The 20,299-nt window shown below is 43.4% G+C and overlaps 1 protein-coding gene across 4 annotated transcripts in view; it reads right to left on the reverse strand.

Moving 5' to 3' along the window:
* Nucleotides 1–2,895: 2,895 nt before the first annotated feature.
* TBC1D10C (TBC1 domain family member 10C) overlaps nucleotides 2,896–20,299 on the reverse strand; it is a 31,478-nt gene continuing 14,074 nt past the window's right edge. For 2 of the 4 annotated variants that reach the window (XM_020806049.3, XM_078383494.1), the window contains exons 2-9: nucleotides 20,165–20,264; nucleotides 18,362–18,469; nucleotides 17,158–17,264; nucleotides 13,708–13,822; nucleotides 13,419–13,484; nucleotides 12,660–12,849; nucleotides 11,720–11,874; nucleotides 2,896–7,142 (exon numbers count right to left, since the gene is read on the reverse strand). In XM_020806049.3, the coding sequence (XP_020661708.3) occupies nucleotides 6,723–7,142; nucleotides 11,720–11,874; nucleotides 12,660–12,849; nucleotides 13,419–13,484; nucleotides 13,708–13,822; nucleotides 17,158–17,264; nucleotides 18,362–18,469; nucleotides 20,165–20,264 (1,261 nt within the window). In that variant the 3' untranslated portion in view covers nucleotides 2,896–6,722. The remainder of the gene's footprint in view (nucleotides 7,143–11,719; nucleotides 11,875–12,659; nucleotides 12,850–13,418; nucleotides 13,485–13,707; nucleotides 13,823–17,157; nucleotides 17,265–18,361; nucleotides 18,470–20,164; nucleotides 20,265–20,299) is intronic. The other 2 variants (XM_020806051.3, XM_020806050.3) reach the window with 2 other exon arrangements.

The following is a 20,299-nucleotide window of genomic DNA, read 5'->3' on the forward strand; positions in this document are numbered from 1 at the left end:
AGTAGTCCAGATTGATTAGTAATTGCACCTTTGCATGTGACTTTGATCAACTCAGAAGAAATTTGCTTCCATCATTCCTAGGGTTAACTTCCACAGAACAGAACAATTCAGCTCAGTTATAAAAAGGGTACCTGAATTGTGTGTGCTAAATCTAGGCTTTGGTTTTGAACGCACATTCCATAAATGCTCACATTGTCTATTTTGTTAGAAAAATCAGGACTCCACCCCTGTTAAATATCTGGCTGGGGAACAACAAGGCTTAGATACATGGATCTACAGCTGGCATTTGTAATCTGAGTCTTAAGAGAACTAATCCTGTCCTCCGGCAAAACCTGAGCTACCTCTGTCCTTTCCCTTCATTAGAATGCTTAGCTATGTGTAACAACATGAAAGGAGATACTAGAAGTGTCCTGAACGGGTTGTGTTCCCAGGGAGGAAGACGGAAACCGGGTGGGAGCACCAGCCTTAGACTACTCAGACCTAACAGACAGGGGCTACAGTGAAGAAGAGGTTGGTCAGACTATCCATTTGTATAAATGCAAAGTCTGTCTGAAAACAAATCTGTGTGATGCTAGAAGGGGTTGACTCACAAACATTGGGGCAGTGGTGGCTGAATCCTAAACTGGACAATGGCAAACCAAACAAACAAAAAAAGGTGATCAAAAGTGAAGAAGTGGGGGAGGAATTGAAACCACCAAGTACATATTTAATGTGCAAATTCAGAACCCAAACCAGGCCTGAAAACCTGGAGAAAGGAGTTTAATGGCCGTTCCTGATTCGTGTCCATTTATTCTGTTGATCAGAGATGGCTCCATTACCTATATAGAATGTAGAGGGGCCCTTCTGACAAATCAGGAATCTGGACAATAGCTGATGATGTGCTAATAGTGGGGAAAGGATGATGACTTCCAACAAGCACAGCTGGATCATGAGAGTTGCCCAAGGGCCATACTTCTATATAACACACTCCACAAAGTTACTGTCAGGCTAAAACATAAAATGGAGGGGTAGAGCCATACATACTCCCTTGAGAAGTGGCAGGCTATAGAGTTGGACAATGTTTGGTCCCTACTTTACAAACTGATTTTCGCTAGACAACGATTTTGACAGCTCCCTCCGCACTCGCAAACAGGTGTTTTCGGGACCTAAGCTTCACAAGATAGCGATTTATACAGCTGATTGGCGGTTCGCAAAGCGGCTTTCCTGTGGCCGATCTTCGATAGACAACGACGATTCTTCCCCATTGGAACACATTAAACAGGTTTCAATGCATTCCAGTGGGGAAATGCTTTTCGCTAGAAAATGATTTCACTAAACAGCGATTTCAGTGGAACGGATTATCATTGTCTAGCGAGGCACCACTCTAAGTAGTTACAGGTAACATAATTATCTACAGCTAGTTACTCTTAGGTGACAAATAACATAACTATTTGTTCTCAAAGGCTTTGACATAACTATTTGTTTGAAAACTATTTTTAGGTGTAACAGGTAACACCTAATTATTTTAAAAAGTTACTCTTTAAAAGCATTTAAATGCATGTTGGCAGGGATTTTTCCAGATTTATGCTATTATACTATTGTATAATATTAACATTCTCAGAATGTATCTACTTCTCACAAAATAGGTATAATAAAATTTCATGCAGCTTTGAAGAATCTTCTCTAATGTGTTCTCTTTCACGGCCAGGATCTGACGGTTGTTGTGGGTTTTTCGTACTGTTTGGCCATGTTCTGGAGGTTTTTCTTCCTAAAATTTCACCAATCTCTGTGGCCAGCATCTTCAGAGGACAGGAGTTAGAACTCTCCCGCTTCTAGTATCACCCAGAACGTTACCTTCTTGATCCACCCCCAACTCCTGCCCCCATTATTGTTACCCTTTTTTCCAGGCTTCTGGGCCAGCTTGGCTGCTGACTTATCTAGTAACCATCAATTACAAGCTGAGCCATCTGAACAAGCACCAATGTAGCTGGGATTTCCCAGTGCCTTACCTGGAGGGCCTTTCTACTCATAACACAGTGAAAGAGAGAAATGCTGGCAGGCTGTTAATTACAGGTGCTGCTTGGCTGGTGCAGCAGTGTCCCGTTGCTCTCCTGGTAGAGCTGCGTGGCGGGTGACAGACTCCATGATAAATTGACATCCCTTTTAGCATCCATTTTCCCTTCTCTGGTGGGGAACAGCTGCACTAATGGGAAGGGACAAGCGCAAATGAAATAACAGTGGTTGGCAGAGCTGGTGCCCCTCTTGTGAGACAGACATGGGGGTGCTAAGAGAGCATCAAGTAACTAGAAGGATGTGGGAGAGTTTTGGCTGCAGGAGTGTCTCATTTGCCATGTGATTTTCCTGAGATTTGGGAAGCAAAGCAGAAGTGGCCTGAATGTAAAATACTTAAGACAGAAGATACCTGTCACATAGACTTGCCCAACTTGTGGTGGACAGAGTCTCCCCACAGCTTTTGAGAACCAAAGCCTCACAGATGAAAATGTTGTTAAACCAACGTTCAGTTAAAATTGTGCTTTTCTACATGAGGTAAACTTTAAACACAGAATAATGCTCATCAGGGTCTTTTACCTGTCTTAGTCTTTCCCCAAGGTCTTCTATCAGGAGTCCCTTCCAAGCTATTCACTAAGAGCCCTAGGGTTTCCAACTCTTTCTCCTTAGCCCTTGATTAACAGGTCCCTCAGACTCAGAAAATTTCTTTTTTTCCCCCTTTGGCTCACTGGAGTTTATTCACATCCTGCTGCACCACCACTTTGTCGCATTCCCCCAGTGTCACCTGTTTGTTTTCCCTCAACCAAAAGTCCACCTTCGGACACAATGTACTATTTTCTCTCTTTACCCGCTGCCACCAGTGGATCTGTATCCACCCTGTACCAAATATGTTTCTTAGACCCCGGCTGCCAAATATAACAGGTTTATTGTGTGCTTGCCACATGAATGGACACATGACATACAATTCGCACTTTGATAATTAACTGCAGTTTTCCATAGTGACTGACACAATTTCACTTGGTCTAGAGTAAAATCCCAGCACGAATCTATCATACAGGGCTTAGAAAAGCTTTCTGGACTACGACTCCCAGAATCACACACATATGCTAGTAGGAGGATTCTGTGGGTTGTCATCCAGAAATTTGCCTTTTACCACCTATGGGCTGTCAGTATTTTAAAATATGATTTAGTGATTTGATTCCATATGCCAAAAATCTGAGGCTCAATATGCCATGTATGAGTCTTGCTTACACATATACAGTAACTAGCATATCATAATGCCAGATCACTCCTTGACTTGCTTATAGTATAGTATAGTATAGTATAGTATAGTATAGTATAGTATAGTATAGTATAGTATAGTATTAGTATTAGTATCAGTATCAGTATCAGTATCAGTATTAGTATCAGTATTAGTATTAGTATAGTACTGTATAGTATAGTATAGTATTTCTGTTCAGAACTGTCTTGGCATAAATAGATACTTTCAGTCCTCAGACAGTTTGCAAGGTGGACTTAATCCTGTTTGAGCACTAATGCTAAAAGGAAACTGAACAGGTGCAGGTATCAGGTCAGGCTAGGGAGAGGATTAGCTGCACCCAGAGGACATCCCCGCAGGTGTTCTGCTGTCTCACTCCATATAATCGGACAAAGGGCTAAACCAGTTACTGCTAGTAAGGACATTAATATTTCTCCAGAGAGACACAGAAAATCATCTGCAATGTCACAAACCTCTTTCTTGTGGTATATTTACTGGGTTGGGGAGTGTGAGATGATCCCTGCTCACAGGAGTACATTAAAATGTCTGCTGCTGGGCCTTTTTTGGGCTAAATTTTGAAACATACATACACACGAGAACTTTTACAAACACAGGCAGTTCACGAACTGCTGCAGGAGGGCACCTCCGCCACAGGGTCATGAGCTTCTTACAATCCCAACAGAGGATATTATTAAGGCAAAGTTTTGGATGTAAGCACTCTGGTGACCTTTAAACTGCCATTCAAAACCTACATTCCGTCAAGTTTATGTCTTCTGTGAGGCTCATTATTCTGTGTGAACCTTTTCCATGTGCCACCATTGTGAACACTTCATTGTGTGGAGACTTGGGGGAGGGCTTTCTTGGGACGGAAAGCCCTCACTTTGGAGGTTCAATTGCTGCAAATGCTGGCATCATTTGAGTGCCAAGTCAAAACGTACACATCTGTTTGAGCTTTTGGTGGTTGTTTAGTGGCACAACAATTTTAATGTCTTAATTCGGTGTTTTAAACTAATTAATTTGGATTTTTTTAAAAAACAAGATCTTATATTTTTAAGCTGATCCCAGCAGAGAGAGGGCTGTGCTGATATTAAAGTCAAGATAATGTCAGAAAAAAAGGTAGCAATCTCAATACAGTATAGCACTAAAGTCATGGTTGAATAAAAGGGATTTGTAGCTAGAAATTTAGGAGTTGAGCACTGGAAGGGTTCTGCCTTGAATAGGTTAATCTCTCAGATTTGCTTTCTCCCAAATTCATAATTTTTTAAAACCTCTTCTTTGAAACTGATGAGGAGATTTGCATATTTTGAGAGGTTCTTACCTAAAAATGAAGTCTCCTTATCCCCAGTCATGAAATACTGAATACTGTACTTCCTTAACCGTCAACAATAGCTTTAATGGGTACAGTCTCAACTGATAACAGCTTTCCCCAACTTGGAGAGGAAACTTGGTAGGAAAATTGTTTCCAGTCAAATTTTGGTGTGTTATGCACCCAGAACACCAAGCACAAGAGAAGTCCATGTTTCCCCGGTGCAGTGAATCACAGAACACTCCTATTCCCTTTTACTCTGTTTATCCTGTGCCCTCCCCATTCTTCCCACCTTGCTCAAATATAAACCAGATTACACATATCTGCTTTGGAAGCAAACGCCCTTCAACAAATGTCCTTCACAAATACATAATCCAAAACAGTTGCATTACAATTGCTGTTTTAAAAGGAGGTGGGGAGCACTTTCATGAAAGGTCACTTTATTATTTTATTGAATGCCTCGGTTGGTTGGTTACCCTTTTCAAAGTATCTGAGTTTGTTTGCATCTCAGTTCTACACAGAAACTGGTAAAATAAATCTTATTTATTTCTATTACCACCTTAGAATCGTGGTGCCAGTTCTCTGGTAGTACTCAGCTAGAGTTCAGATACATAAAGTGAACTTCAGGTTGGATTTCATTTGTATAAGGACTCAACAGTGGCACACCTTTCACACTGACATGGCTGGAGACTAGAATATATGTAGAGTAGATGAAAAGTACCTGTGAGCAGACCTAAGGTATATTTCCCTCACTACAGAGAGTTCATAGTTATGAATGCTCGAATTATGAGGAGAAATATGCAGTGGTACTTAATGATATCTACATATCTCATAACTTGACCAATTTTAGCCTAATCATAGAATTCTACTGTATTACCCTGTTTCCCCTAAAATAAGACCTAACCTGAAAATAAGCCCTAGTATGATTTTTCAGGATGCTCGTAATATAAGTCCTACTTCAAAAATAAGCCCTAGTTAAGTGAAACCCTGCCCTCCACCATTGTGCAGCAACCAGAAGATGACATGACTGCATTTGAATAAATGTAGGTGGTTGTACGTAACAAAAATAAAACATCCCCTGAAAAAATAAGCCGTAATGCATTTTTGGAGCAAAAATTAATATAAGACCCTGTCTTATTTTCGGGGAAACAGGGTATGCACCAACAAGTTGATGCAAGTGAAGGCAATTCTCCCAGCGTCTGTAGGTATAATGTGTCTACCACACATCCTTCTGCTGTTACCATGCAACCTGCTCAAGGCCACATAGGTGGCAAAGCATGTAATCCACTCAGGCACACCTGTTCTGGGTGATCTCAGCTGGATCTGTTTTTAGGGAGTACCATGGGGATTTGAAATCCTCACTCCACCTCCATAACCAGGCTCTCCAAACCAATCATAATAATAATCACCATATGCCATCAAGTCACTTCTGATTTATGGCAACTGTTTTCAGGGTTTTCCAGGTAGAGAGTACTCAGAAGTGGTGCACCATTACCTTCCTGTGGGAACATCCTAGCAGTGTGCAGTTTGCCCAAGGTCACACAGACTGGCTCTTTTCTGTGGAGGGACTTTGAGGAGTCAAACTCCCAAAATCTGGCTCTGCAGCCAGATACCTAACTCACTGAACTTTCCAACCAGCTTTCAAAAACCATCATACTCATCTTAACATAGTAGCTAAGAGGTCTGGAAGGGCAGTCTACCATTAAGCAGAGTTAGGTTCCTCTCTCAGGAATCAGATCCTGTACGTCACAAAAGGGAAGCAAATGTTTATGTACGTTCTTCTTGACTGCATTTTTTTTACTGCAAAGAATGAGGAGATATTCTTATGGGATTTTCCACCTCATATTCCAAAATAATTATGCCTTTTCGTTTGGGTAGATAAGAGGTGCTGTTCTACCTCAGATAACAACATTTCTTGGGAGGTCCCAGCCCTGTCACAAAAAGTAGACAAGATTCCCCTGGTCCCAGTAATTCAAGAACTGTCACACATAGGGCAGGGTTTCAAATTTACAGGCGTTGAGCATCTCTGTTCTTCAAACTAAAGCACCAATGCCAAGGCAGCATGCACGACCTACTGTATTATCATCTTTGGTTGCATTTTCAAAACAGACCAGTGACAGTGTCTTCAAGTTTGTCCTCTCAGAGGCCTGTCTTTCCTTGAGCCCCTGGTCAGAACCAGGTTTCCAGATAAAAGGATGATTTTGTCTTTGGCTCCGGCCTGTCTTCTGTTCCGCGAATAGGGTGCTGTGTCACGTGGAAGGTCTTCCCACGGGTGTCTGGTTTCTTCCTTGTTTTGCCTTTTGTCTGGCCTTGCACCTCAGAGGCTTTCTCCAGCTTTTTATGTTTTTCGGGGGATAGAGGGGGCGGCTCAACCTTGATCTCGGGGATTTGGAAAGTATGTGGGTGGCTGCTGCAATCCCCCACCTCATTCTTTGCATTTGACAGCTGCTGTGCATCAAAGACGGCCTTTGCGCCAGACAGTCGATGCTCTGGTTTGTATTGGAATTCAGGCTGAGTTTTGCGCAACTTTGCTAGCTGGTTTTTATATTCGCGTTCCAAATCACGGTCTGAGATGGGCACATCATGGACCTGCCAGAAACAGAGAAACAGAGTTTTAAGCTTTCGAGGTCTCGACCCGGTACCTCTAGGAAGCTAGGAATTTGGAACTGGTGCAAGAGAAAGGGAACTTCCAATAGAGCAGTCTGGGAAGACTGGGTGCTAATGCCTCTCAGCAGATTGGACAATGAGTGGGCGGAGGAGAGAAAAACAGAGGATATTAGAGACGGCAGATGGAAGATTTTATTTGCAGCAGAGGTGGGCAGGAGATCAGTGGGAGTGTAGTGACAATAAAAAGTTGCCCACCTGCTTAAGCTATATTGCTGAAATGAAGAACATTTGTAGGAAACAAAAGATGATTTGCACGTGAGACAAGTTGTGCCTTCCCTGTTCAGGGCTATAGGCATCTTTTCATAAAAACATAAGAAGAGCCCTGCTGGATCAGGCCAAGGGCCCATCCAGTCCAGCTTCCTGTATCTCACAGGGGCCCCAGTAGATGCCTCGAGGAGCACACAGGACAGATAGATCTGTCACCTGATACCCCTCCCCTGCACCTGGCATTTGGAGGCATCTTCCTTTTAAGCTGCATATTATACAGCCCCATCATGGCTTGCAACCTGTGATGGACTTTTCCTCCAGAAATCTGCCCAGTCAGATTTACGCCAGATGCCATCACCACATCCTGTGGCAGGGAGTTCCACAGACTAACAACACGCTGAGTAAAGGAATATTTCCTTTTGTCTGTTCTCACTCTCCCAACACTCAGTTGGAGTGGATGTCCCCTGGTTCTGGTATTGTGTGAGAGGGAAAAGAGCTTCCTTCTATCCACTTTATCCATCCCCTGCATAATTTTATATATCTCAGTCATGTCCCCCCTCAGGCGCCTTTTCTCTAGACTAAAGAGCCCCAAACACTGTAGCCATTCCTCATAAGGGAAGTGCCCCAACCCAGTCATCATTTTAGTCACTCTCTTCGGCACTTTTTCCAGTTTCACTTTTTTGCAGCGACCAAAACTGTATGCAATACTCCAGGTACTTTACCAGAGTTTTATACAATGGCATTATAAGGTTGGCTGTTTTTTTTTTCAATCCCATTTTTAATTATTCCAACCATGGAATTAGTCTTCTTCACTGTTGCCGCACACTGGGTTGACACTTTCATCAATCTGTCCACCAGCACACCAGGATCTCTTTTCTGATCCATCATGGATGGCTCAGAATCCGAACCTATCAGCTGATAATGTTTTGATTTTTTGCTCCAATGTGCATTACTTTACATTTTCTCATATTGAAACACATTTGTCATTTTGCCGCCCATTCTCCCAGTTTGGAGAATCCTTACTGCTTATCCCTGTCTTCAGGTCATTTATGAACAGGTTGAAAAGCACCGGTCCCAGGACAGATCCCTGGTACACACTGCTTTTCACCTCTCTCCATTGCAAAAACTGCCCATTGGCACCTACCATTTATTTCCTGGTTCTCAATCAATTTTCAGTCCATCAGAGGACCTGCCCTCTTACCCCCTGACTAGGGAGTTTTCTCAGCAGCCTTTGGTGAGGGACCACATCAAACACTTTCTGAAAATCCCAATAGACAACATCCACTGCTTCACCCACACCCACATGCCTGTTGACCTTTTCAAAGATTTCTAAAAGGTTTGTGAGGCAAGACTTACCCTTACAGAAGCCATGCTGATTTTCCCTCAGCAAGGCTTGTTCTTCAAAATGTTAATGATGACATATAAAGCCCTAAACGGTTTAGGACCTTGATACCTAGCAGAACGCCTTCTCCCACCTAGATCTAATCGAATCACTCACTATAGCCAGGAAAGACGGCTGAGGGGCCTAACGCCAAGGGAGGCCCGGAAAGAAAGAACAAGAAACCAGGCCTTCTAGGCAGTGGCCCCTCGGCTCTAGAACAGTCTCCCATCAGAGATCTGCCTGGCATCCTCGCTAGGTGTTTTAAAGAGCCAACTTAAGACCTGGATCTTTAGGCAGGCCTTCCCTCCTGTCAATATTTGATCTTTACTTTTTTACAGTCACTAAACGACGACCCCGCTAAACAACGAATTTGCATAACAATGACTTTTTGCGATCGCTATAGTGATTCGCAAAACAGTCATTCCAATGGGGTTTTTCCGCTGGACGTCGATTAGGTCCGTGCTTCACGAACCGTTTGTTCACAAGATTATGATTTTTTTCGGCTTTGCAAAATGGCTGCCCTGTGTTTTCCGGACCCATGCTTCACAGGGCAGCCATTTTTACGGCTGATCGGCACTCGCAAAATGGCTTCCCTATGAGCGATCTTCGCTGGACGACAAGGTATTTTCCCCATTGGAACGCATTAAACTGGGTTTCAATGCATTCCAATGGGGAAAGGGTTTTTGCACGACGACGATTTCGCTAAACAGCGATTTTCATGGGACGGATTATCATCGCCATGTGGGGCACCACTGTATTTTAATTTCTGTCTATACTTTTTCCATCTTGAATGATACTAATATTACTGATTTAAATTGTTGTTTTTAATTGTTTTATGATATTCCTGTTGTAAGCTGCCCATGTGGTCTAAATGGGTGAGATATAAATTTAAACAAACAAATAAATAAAATATGTGTTTTAAGATTTTATCTTGGATGAGGCTTTCCACCATCTACCCTGGAACAAACGTTAGGTTAACCGGCCTGCAGTTTCCCGGGTCCCCCCTCCTTCCCTTTTCCTTCAATTCAATGCCAGCATTTTTGTCTCAGCCAGTAGTTTTGCCCCTGATCTCAGTTAGTGAACTGGAGGGTTCTTATGCAAAACAAAATACATTATTATTATTATTGCTTCAACTTTGGCACAAGCCTTTGCAGACCAGGTTTACGAAGGCTGCCCAGTTCAAGACTGAGCAGCCAGGTGGTCACTCTGCAGGGGGTGGCAGCAGAACTGGTGGCTGCGGAAGTGGATGGGCAGCGACTAATGCCTGTCCTCAGAGCTGCTTAACGCAATGCCTTCACAGCTGGGATGGGGCCAGGAATGTTTGGCTAGTGCAGGATTGCCCTTAGAAGCCTCCTTCCTCTACGTACAAGTAGTTTTGTTGTTTTTTATAGAAAAACATATAATGAAAAATATTATATGTGAATGTGACAAATACTTTTGCCAGGATGTGTAACACACAACACTCAGCAAGCCTTTAGATGGAAGGCAAAGATGTTTCTTATGAGAGAGCAGGGGTGTGGTAAGGTGGACTGCTTTTAGTACCTGGAAGAATCACGAGGCTGTAAAGGGACAATGGCAACCCTCCTCTCACTCCCTGTTTAGCTCCCAACCCCCTTCAGTACAGCAGCCCAAGACGACTGGCTCAGATCTCCATGAAATCCTATATCTTCTCTTCCTTGTTCTGCTTCCTCTACTTGCAGTTTAGTAGCATTCATGCAACATACACTGCAGAAACTACAGGCTGTGTGTCAAGGTGAAGGGCATGCAGCCTTGGAGATGATGCTGGACTATAAAAAAAATTCCCATTCTCTTCCTCATTAGCTATACTGACCGATGGGTGTTGCAGTCCAAACACATCCCTTGCTATATACAGCCTTTAAAACACCGTATCTTTCTCCTTTCTGTGATCCTGTATGTGGCAGCAGGGAGATGGAGAAACCAGGTGACTTTTTTGACTATGCCAAAAAGCAGTGTCAGATTGAGCATATGAGGCTATGTAGTTAAGGATTGTGGATTCAAAGCTCAGCTGAAGCTTGGAAATTATCACCTCTGCTCAACATGCCAGGGCTGCCAACTTGTTATCATATCTCACATAGGCAATTTTGACTCTGGCTGGATCTGCAGTCATTAGGATTCACAATGCTGTGAAAAAGTCTCCTTTTCTACACATGAAGACACATGATCCAGGAACAGGTCAACTGGCAACCTAAACCACGCAGGAGCCCATTCTGCATGACAGGCAGGAAGAGGCAAGGGGCGGGAGGGAGCTGCTGTTGCCAGTGTATCAAGTGACATAAGTAGGTTCTGCTTCTGCTTCCACCTCCACAAAACATGTTCTCAAGCACACAGTGTTGTGCATAAAAATCAATAGCACATGCAAAAATCTGCAAGATACAGACATGTGGCTTCTGGAGCTCTCAGCCAACATTGATTTCTCCCAGGGAGCCATCCAGAAATTAGAAGTGGAGAAAAACAATGTACAGTATAAGGTGGGTGTTAGTTCCTGAGAGGGAGAGAAGAAGGGCTTATTCAGGACCTCATAAATATTTATACTTGGAGAATACGTCACCCATCCTTGGCATGTGTTATCAGTCACTGGTGTATGTGAGTTAGATTTTTGGAACTTTGTGTTTAATCATATCTTTCATATGTATAATTCTCAGACCTTGCCTTATTTTGAGCTGAGACACGCAATTTGTTATTTTTAATGGACACAATATTGGTGTGTGTGTCTTTTAACCTGTGACTGCCTAACGCAACATTGTGTGTGTTTGGTAGCCTTCATGTGGAGACAACTTATCACTCTTTCTCTGTGGCATCCCTGCCTCTGCTTCCAACCGGAGTCACTAGTGGAAGCCCTTTATGATCTGGAGAAAAGACCCAGAGGAGGAGGAATTCCAGGGGTTTGTACCTCAGCCATGAATGAGTCTTCTTGCAAGAGGTGAGCTGGGATACAACGCAGCTTCTCCAGAGTCTCCACCAGACCTGCGCACCCACGTAGTTTCTCTGAAGAGCCCAGGGCCAAACGGACTAATAGCAGTCCCACACGAAACAGCACTTTAACCCCTGTGAAAGACAAGGTGAAAGGAGGGTTTCAGAGCTGAAGTTTCACATGGAACTGCCTTGTATCAGGACAGTTTCCCTTCTGTTGATATCCTGATTTTAGGAGAGGCCCCAGGAAGAGGAATGTTTCATTAAACTGTGTAAAGCATGGGTGGTAATGGTTCACTACTGAGCAGTTAGATGCTTAATGGAAGCTACTTAATTGTCACTTTCCCAGCCACATAGAACAGGTCATTTAACATAATTACAGAGCACTCCTGCGGTATTTGGATTAGAAAGCTAGTGTGGTGACTTGTTTCAATGTACCTACCAGCCCATCCTATATGCTCAGAGCAAGTGTCTTAAAAGAAGAGTGAGGGATAGGCACCCTTCTTGATATTGTTGGACTACAGCTCCCATCACCCCTCATTATTGGCTGTGCTGGCTCTGGCTGATGGGACTGACAATCTAACAAAATCTGGAGGACCACGTGTTGCCCAGTAGTAGGATAAGCCCTCCCCCTGCCCCATCCCTAAATCCTTCAATTCTTTTTTCCAATTTCTTCCTCACAGTCTTTCAGAAAGAGGAGACAGGAGACATTTTAACATAAAACTCCGTCTGCAGAAACCACCTCTTAAAATAAAGATTTGTCTTCTTTATTCAACATGGCCTCTTCCCATCCTAACCCCCCACCCCCCGTGTTGCCAAAACTGGTGTGCTCTCAACCATCTCACGCTGCTGTTGCTCTTTCCTTGCCATGGCTGGCTGTGAGCTTCCGACGTGCTCCCTAAGCACGGGTTGCCCCTTACCTTCACTCAAGAAGGCATCCCAGACTCTGAGCGCTGTGGGGAAGGGCAGCGTGCGGACAAAGAGGCAAAGAAACCACTCTGGGAGGTAAAGCAATGGGCCCACTCCATGTTTCTGCAGGTGCTTCTGTGCTTTGGGGCATACACGGCGCAAGAGGGCAACAAACACTTCACTGTCCAGGAGAAGCCCCTCCTACAGGAGAAGGGAAGAAAGTGTCACTGCCTTTTGTATAGCAGCTACACAAAAGGCAGAAGTTTAACTGGCAAAGCTCCTTGTTTTTCCTGAAAGAAGAATGCAGCTGGTTAAAAATTCAGAAGAATTACTTCCCCTCCAAATGCAGCAGTTCTACTAATTCTTGAGCCACTTGCCCCTCAACTCATGGCCCTCTCTAGCCCACTCCACGGGTCAATCCTGTCCCTTCATTAACCTGGGTTGTCCCCTTCCTTTTATTATCTTTATAGCTCCCTTCAGATGATTAGCTTTGGGCAGGCTTCCCCAGCCTGCTGTCCTTGAGGTGCATTGGACTAAAACTCCATCATTCCCAGATAGTACAGTCATTGGCAATGCTCTCTGTGGATGATAGGCACTCTATTTTAATGTGTCCAGAGGGCACTATGCTAGGAATGGATAGTGAAAAGGGTGGCCCCGCACTCTGTCTTCACTGTGAAGTGTCTTTGACTCCTTGCAACAATTCTGGCAAAGCAGTGACCCTTCTCCCATCACAGCTGCCCACTCCCTGTGCCTAGGGGAGAATTGCTCACCATCTTCGGACTGTAGTAGCCAGGCAGGTAATGTTCACAGATCTGCACCAGGCACCAGAAGGCTTGCTGGAAAGGACAGGCAGAAACAGTCAGTAATGTTTGCAGGGAAACTGGGAGGGAGTTGGGCAACGGTGGATAGAGGAAGATGGAATGGAGACAATAGTACAATTTAGAGGGAAATCCACTGAATCGAAGGGAAGACTTAAGAGCAAGGATGCTGTTTTGGTAGCAGAAGGGACAGTGGTATCTGCAGAGGTGAAGGGAATTTGGAGGTCTGCACGAGACTCACCTCTGGGGGCATGTGCATGAGTAGCAAGGCAGCCAGTGGTCCTTGGGCCTGACAATAGCCCTCCTGGGGTAGATATACAGTGTAAGCCTTCAGCACCTGCAGGAGTCCTTGTTGCCTATAAGAGAAGAGAGGCTTAGAGTGTGACCTGGAATACACAGACGCATCCTCACTTTAGCTCCTCCAAACAAGATCTGACCCTTCACAGCAACCCGGCTCTTGCTCTTCTCTTTCCTTATATTCGACCGAGACACACTCTGCCCTCCATCTCACTTCAGTCACTGGCTTCCTCTGACATGTCCTCCTCCCCACACACCCTCTGACCAGGATGACCTTCAGGAGAGTCTTTATTCCATATATTAATGAGCTTCCCCATACAAATATGGACCTGAATGCAGCTGGTTGTCCCTGCTGAAACACACCCATCTAATCAATGGGATTTACACACGTGTTGGCTCATCATTCAGCAAAGTATTCAGTGGGTCTACTCTGGCTGAGACTAGCAATTCAATGTAGTTCATGGAAGCAGCTGCTAGAGTACTGGGCATCTCAATATATGTCATTTAAAATTAGTTAACCCTCCATTGCAAGATGCTGTGCAGGGAGGAAGGCAGCTTGAGATGTTTTTGTCTGTATTGAAGACAAACACATGCAGCTTTTGGAGACTCTTCAGTTTCAAACTTGGTGATGTCTGCTCTGCAGAACAACGTGAATTTACTGTTATGGCTACTATTCTTTTGTTTCTATGGCCATCTATTATCAAACTTCATTGCCATTCTTTTCTCCACCCCAACCCATCTGTATCCTTCCTGGCTCTATCCTTGCTAGACTGTTCCGAACAGTGTCAAAAGCTAAAGCTTGAAACAAGAACCAATTATCCAAAGGAAATCAATGCATGTAGATACCATTTACATAACACAACAGGCAGACATAATTTGGGTGATGGATTTGCAGGGATGTTGGCAAGTCTTTGGTTCTGAGTCTGAATCTTTGGTACCAATTCTCAAGTCCCTATTCAAATCAAGCATCCCCCCCTCCAGAAAAAAAGAGAGTGGGTAGGTGGGTTATGAATCATGAACCAAGTCTGAGTTGTTGGGGAAAAACAACCCTGAATCGAGTCACTGATGCAATTTAAGTCCAACTTGACAGGGAGACCCCTGACTCGCGTCTCGATCCCTGCTGATCTTTTTTTTGGGGGGGCACCAGGATGTGTACACTTTTCTGAATGGGATTCTACAAGCTGTTGTACCTGGTGTTTGCCAAGTTCTTGGTGTGTATTGGGCAGTTGGGAAAAATGTTCCAGATGATGTCTGATTTTACATTTATTTCAATATTCTGCCTGATTTTCACCTTCTTAGGTTCCTAGGCCACCAACATGATATAAAAATCTCATCTTGTACAATTTGTACAGTTCTACATCTGTCTATTGTGAAGTGAAACCTGTGAGCCAGAATCCTGTTGGGGGGGGGAAGCGCATGTGCAAGAAAAATTAATCATGCAAGCCATTGCTCCCCTTTGGAAGGGTAGCCATCATATGACTGTAGCACACTTGTAGTGAAATCAGATGTGAAAGGACAAATCACTTGCATGGTGACTCCTTTGCACATCATTTATTACAACACGATTCTGACTGCAGAGCTCAAATGGGCTTACTCCTTAGTATGTGGGTACAGGATGGTACTCAGTACAGGCCTGTTAAAAAAGCAAAGGGAAAAAACTATTTTGAACACCTTAATAAACTATTTTATCTGTATCTCTACTGGCAGGAATAAAACTATGGTAAGGAAGCTCAAAGATGAAGCCTCATGTCTCCCTCTAGAGGAAAGGAAGCAAAGAAGAGACTCTGGATAGCCTTACATTATAGTTTCACACACCACCTACTCTCTACTAACTCAGCCCGTGCTTGACAGAAAGCTGGGTTTGCATCTATTTCAGAATAGGTTGGGGGCTTTCCAATTATAACTGCCCCCTCCCTTTCTTCAAATGTGTGCATGTGGGGGGGGGGTCACAAAGGTTTCCAGAAGCAGGTGCCGGAAACCATATGAGCTTTGCTTATGATGTACAGTCACAGTGCCCTTTCAGCGCAATCCACTCCCTCCACCTGCTGCTTATGCCAGAATCCCCATTAAGACTATCAGGATAACCTTGCTGTAGGATCAGGTTGATCTACTCCAGCCTTTTCCTCTCGGATGATCCAGACACCTCTAGAAATTTATAGAAGGGCCACTGCTTCCCTTCATTAATTTTGATAGGATAAAAGAGTATCTTTTCCTGTAAGATTTAAAAAGTCCTGAGCGGCGTATGTGAGACTAAGGGTGCAATTAGATACCGTATAGGATTGTGTTGGGTCATACTGGAAAGGATTGCTTTTCTGGGAGGGATCTTCCTTGAAATTACTCTTCTGTGGAAACAGAAATTACTCCAATCCCCCTCAAAAAAGGGGGACCAAAAAAGTCTGGATTGGGCATGAAGCAGGGCTGAGCTGGACTGCTATGGCCCATACATTGTGTGATTGCTGGGAAACAGCTCACCCCATACCATGTCTCAAACAATCCAAAATATGAGCTCTATCGCTCTCTGATTGCACCCGTAGTCTAGAGAAAGCCATTCTTAAACTCCCATAGAGTCACATAGCTCTTTAGGTAACCTTGCTTTGTTGGGTTGTTGGAAAGAAAAGATAGAAAAACAACCTTATTTGCTGCCTTGAGCATCTCAGAAGAAAGACAGAATACGCATACAAAAAAAAAAACAATTTCAAACAGATAGAGTCACTGCTTTATCTGTGATGGGGCTTGTGTAATTTGTAAACTGTCACTGAAGTCTTCCCATCTGTAAGCTAATCGGAGGGATATGGCTTTGCTGCAGCTTGATTCACAGCCTGTTTGATGCTTCAGTTCAGATTAGGTGATCACACGGAGACCTGTATTCTTTCAGTGCCAGGATGCACATGGGTTCCTCAATCCAATGTGGTTTGATCCGCACCACAGCTCACAGGCCCCCACCTTCCTTTACTCCTGTTTTTTTTGCCAATCTCTGGCTTTCCTTTTATCAGTCACTGTAAAGCCAATGGGCTGTTTAAAGTGTTGCACAGCAACAGGAAAAAGGGACAGTTTTCCAACGTTCTCCATAACATACAAACACATATACACATACTGCGGAAACATAGTAGTCTGCTGTGCAGTAGCTTGCTGGAGATCCTTCTGTTTCACATTGATCTCTCTCGCTCTCAAAATATCACATGAACCTCCGCCCCCCCCCGCCATTTCCTGGTTTCTCTTTCCCTATATCTCCCCAAACCTGCCCCTACTGGAAGTTCAGGACTGCAGTGCTAGGACACTGGGAGCCAGAGCTGGGCAGAAGGCTGCCCTCCCCCCCCCCGGGTCATCCCACGCCTTCTTGTAGACTTTTCAGAAATAAATCTGCTTCTTATGCTCTCATCTCTCTCTCACTCACCCAGGTCCCTCAGGTGAAAAGAACATCTCATGCAAAGGAAACTGGCGGTGAATGTCCTTTGTAATAGTCTCCACCCACTGTGGATCACCCGACGTATTATACAGTTCCTGCAACAAGAACATAAACGTTAGCAAAACATGTTCAGGATGCTCGATGCAGAAGGGGAAATCAGGATACGTTGCCCATTCCTTCTTTCTCCCATACAAACGCATATTAGAGCAGGGGGCACCATTCTGACCCCATGTGTTCCTTATTTCAAAAGCTAGCTTTAAGGGATCCATTTTGCTCTCTGGCAGGAACTATCTTTCTCCATCTTGGCCTGATACTTCAGGGGAGACTCTCTCTCTGTGTGTGTGTGTGTGTTTGACTGTGGATTAACTGACTGTCTTTAGTTTCATCCATGGCCTCTATAGCTTGCCCACCTGCAAATGAAAACCTTGGCAGAAAAAAAGAGAAGGGTTGCCCGATATTTGAAACTTTTGTAACTTAAGAACTCTTTCCAGTAGAAAACATGCATGGCCACATCTTTGTTTGCTTTTAAATATAACTTTACCCCAACAATTGTTTATATTTTGCTGAAAATGGACTAAGCTCTTAGAACACTGTTGTTTTTAATTTTGGCATTTTAATTTTAATTATGTCAATTGAGTACAGTTTTATGAATCTTTTAGATTAAAACTTACACTGTTTTAATATCTGCAAGCTATCTCGGAAGCATTTTGCCTACAATGCCAGCACAAAATGTCTTAAATAATTAGTAGATACAAAAGGACACATAAAAACAAAGCTTAGCTTTTCTATTTCTCAACACAAAACACAGGTTTAATATTCCAATCTTCTGCACATTTACTTAGAAGTAAGTTCTGTTCTAGTAAACAAGACTTAGTATTTCCATGTAGGTGACCTCGAGACTGTGTTGATCAATATTCTCCTATTATTAGAAGAACTACAGTATTCTTATTTGGGTTGCTATCTTTAAGAGGCATACAACTTATGATAATGCAAAATATTCAAATCCACAGCTTCAAGAAAACACCAGCCTGGAAGAATATGGAGATGAACTATGAAATAAATGGTGAAATTAAAGTAGACCTTAATTTTTAATAAAGGGGAAAAATGGGCAAGGAGAAAGCCAAGGGCAGAAGCTGAAGCAAACGAAGAGCAGGAATGTGTGAGTGTAAAATTATAAGCGAGGTGGCCTTACTTGGTACTTTCCTGGGTTCTTCTCCATTCTGGCATGTCCTCCACACAACAGAGGCCAACAGCGGGCACGTACAGATGAAGGGATCCCTTTCCGGCACAGCAGTTTTACCTGAAGACACAGCCTCATCACCAAAACAATGATCTTGCCAAGAGCCTTCCTATCAAATGTACTCCACTACACTCACAATTCAGAGTCAGCAAAAAGTACATGATATCCAGGGAGACAATATTCAGTTCATTCTCTGTGGGGCTAAATTCTCCTAAAATCCTCAGGTTCATTATGAGGGTGATTAAGTAATATGGCTTTAACTTTTTAAATAATGGCTTTAGTAAACATCCAAGTGACATTTGGCGCTTGGAAAGTCTTCCACTGACCGAGGTTGGTAGGTCAATCGTCTGCCTTTCTTGGCAGAGACAATTTGGATAGGCTTCCCAGCTGACCTCCAGATGAGACTACACTGGTGTGTTCAGTGTGGGGCTCCCTTTCAAGACTTACTGGAAACTGTGGTTCTATAAAATATAACAGTTAGGCTGCTACCTACGACCAGCTGAAGAGAACATCTTTCACTGGTGCTTAAGCAACTACATTGGCTCCCATTCCATTTCTGGATATAGTTCCAAAGTCCTGGTATTAGCCTTGAAAGCACCAGTTTAGGACTTGGGCATTTGTACTTTCCGGACATTTATATTTATTTCATGTATACTTTGCCCTTGTTCTGGTTCCAGGGACAGCTTAGAAAAAATTAAAATGACAATAAAGCAAACGAAAACAGTCTCATACCACAGTAGAAAAGGGCAGTAGAAAAGCAATCAATAGCATGAAAAATAAGCACCAAGCAACATGATAAACACACTGCACAGAGAAATAAGATTGGTTTTAAGTTGTGTTTTAAAATGTTTATGCTTTTATTCAATTTATATTTTGTCTGTATTTGTTCCATCTTACTGTACACCAACATGGGTCCTAATTCATGAGAGAAAAGTGAGATACAAATAGAATGAACAAACAAATTAACACATAAATAAACAGACTGTAAATATATGGACAGGCTTAGAAGATGAAAAATGGTTTTGCCTGGTGTTGAAGAGGACAACTGTGCAAAAACTTCCCACCTACTGAATGTCATTTTAGGTGGTTCCCTTCGTGGGGTCCCAAACATCTGGACTAAGGTTGGTGAGAATAGGGAGAGGGCCTTCTCAGGGTTGACACCCCTTTACCTTGGGAAACTTGCGTGGGGGTTTTCCTGGGAGGAATGCTTATCACAATACTAATAAAGTTTTTCAGGTGGGTGTGATGTTCAAATAGTGGTTTATCATTGCTGCCTTCCCTCCCCAGTGAGTTTCTGCAGCTGAGTGGGATCCACTCCACTCCACTGAATCTCTTTCCCTTTAATCTGATCAGGTTTTTTGTTGACTAGTATCCACTGCGTTCAGTCTATTGTGTTCTTTGTTGTCTATTGTTACATGATTTTATTCTTTCCATTGTCTATTGTGTTTGCAATGTGTGACCTGCCCTATAAACAGTGTTACAGACAGGTGGGAGGAAACTTCCCAAGGAAAGAAAGAGTAAACCACAGTTTCCCTGAATGTATCACAAAAAATAACTGCTATGTCATGTATGCAACACCTGAATTGCCTGAGTTGTGACTTGTGTAAGTATGTGGGGGGGATGAATAAGAGAGAGAAAAGCTCCTTGTAAAATTTATTTTGGGAATGTAGCAGGACTCATAACTAAAGACAGGTCAAAACTGTAGAGCAGAAACACCAACAAAGGCAATATTAATATTCTCTGATTCCCTCCTACCTTTCTGTAGCGCCGGGCCATGGTTTTCTCCCAATGAGCTGTCATCTCCAGCCACTTGGTCTCGCGGTGCCGGATAAGCTCAACAGACAGCTGAACTTGGCTGCATTTGGAGAAGACAAAAAGAAAGCTGAGAAC

The sequence above is a fragment of the Pogona vitticeps genome, chromosome 1, assembly GCF_051106095.1.
Source record: "Pogona vitticeps strain Pit_001003342236 chromosome 1, PviZW2.1, whole genome shotgun sequence".
NCBI classification, from domain to species: domain Eukaryota; kingdom Metazoa; phylum Chordata; class Lepidosauria; order Squamata; family Agamidae; genus Pogona; species Pogona vitticeps.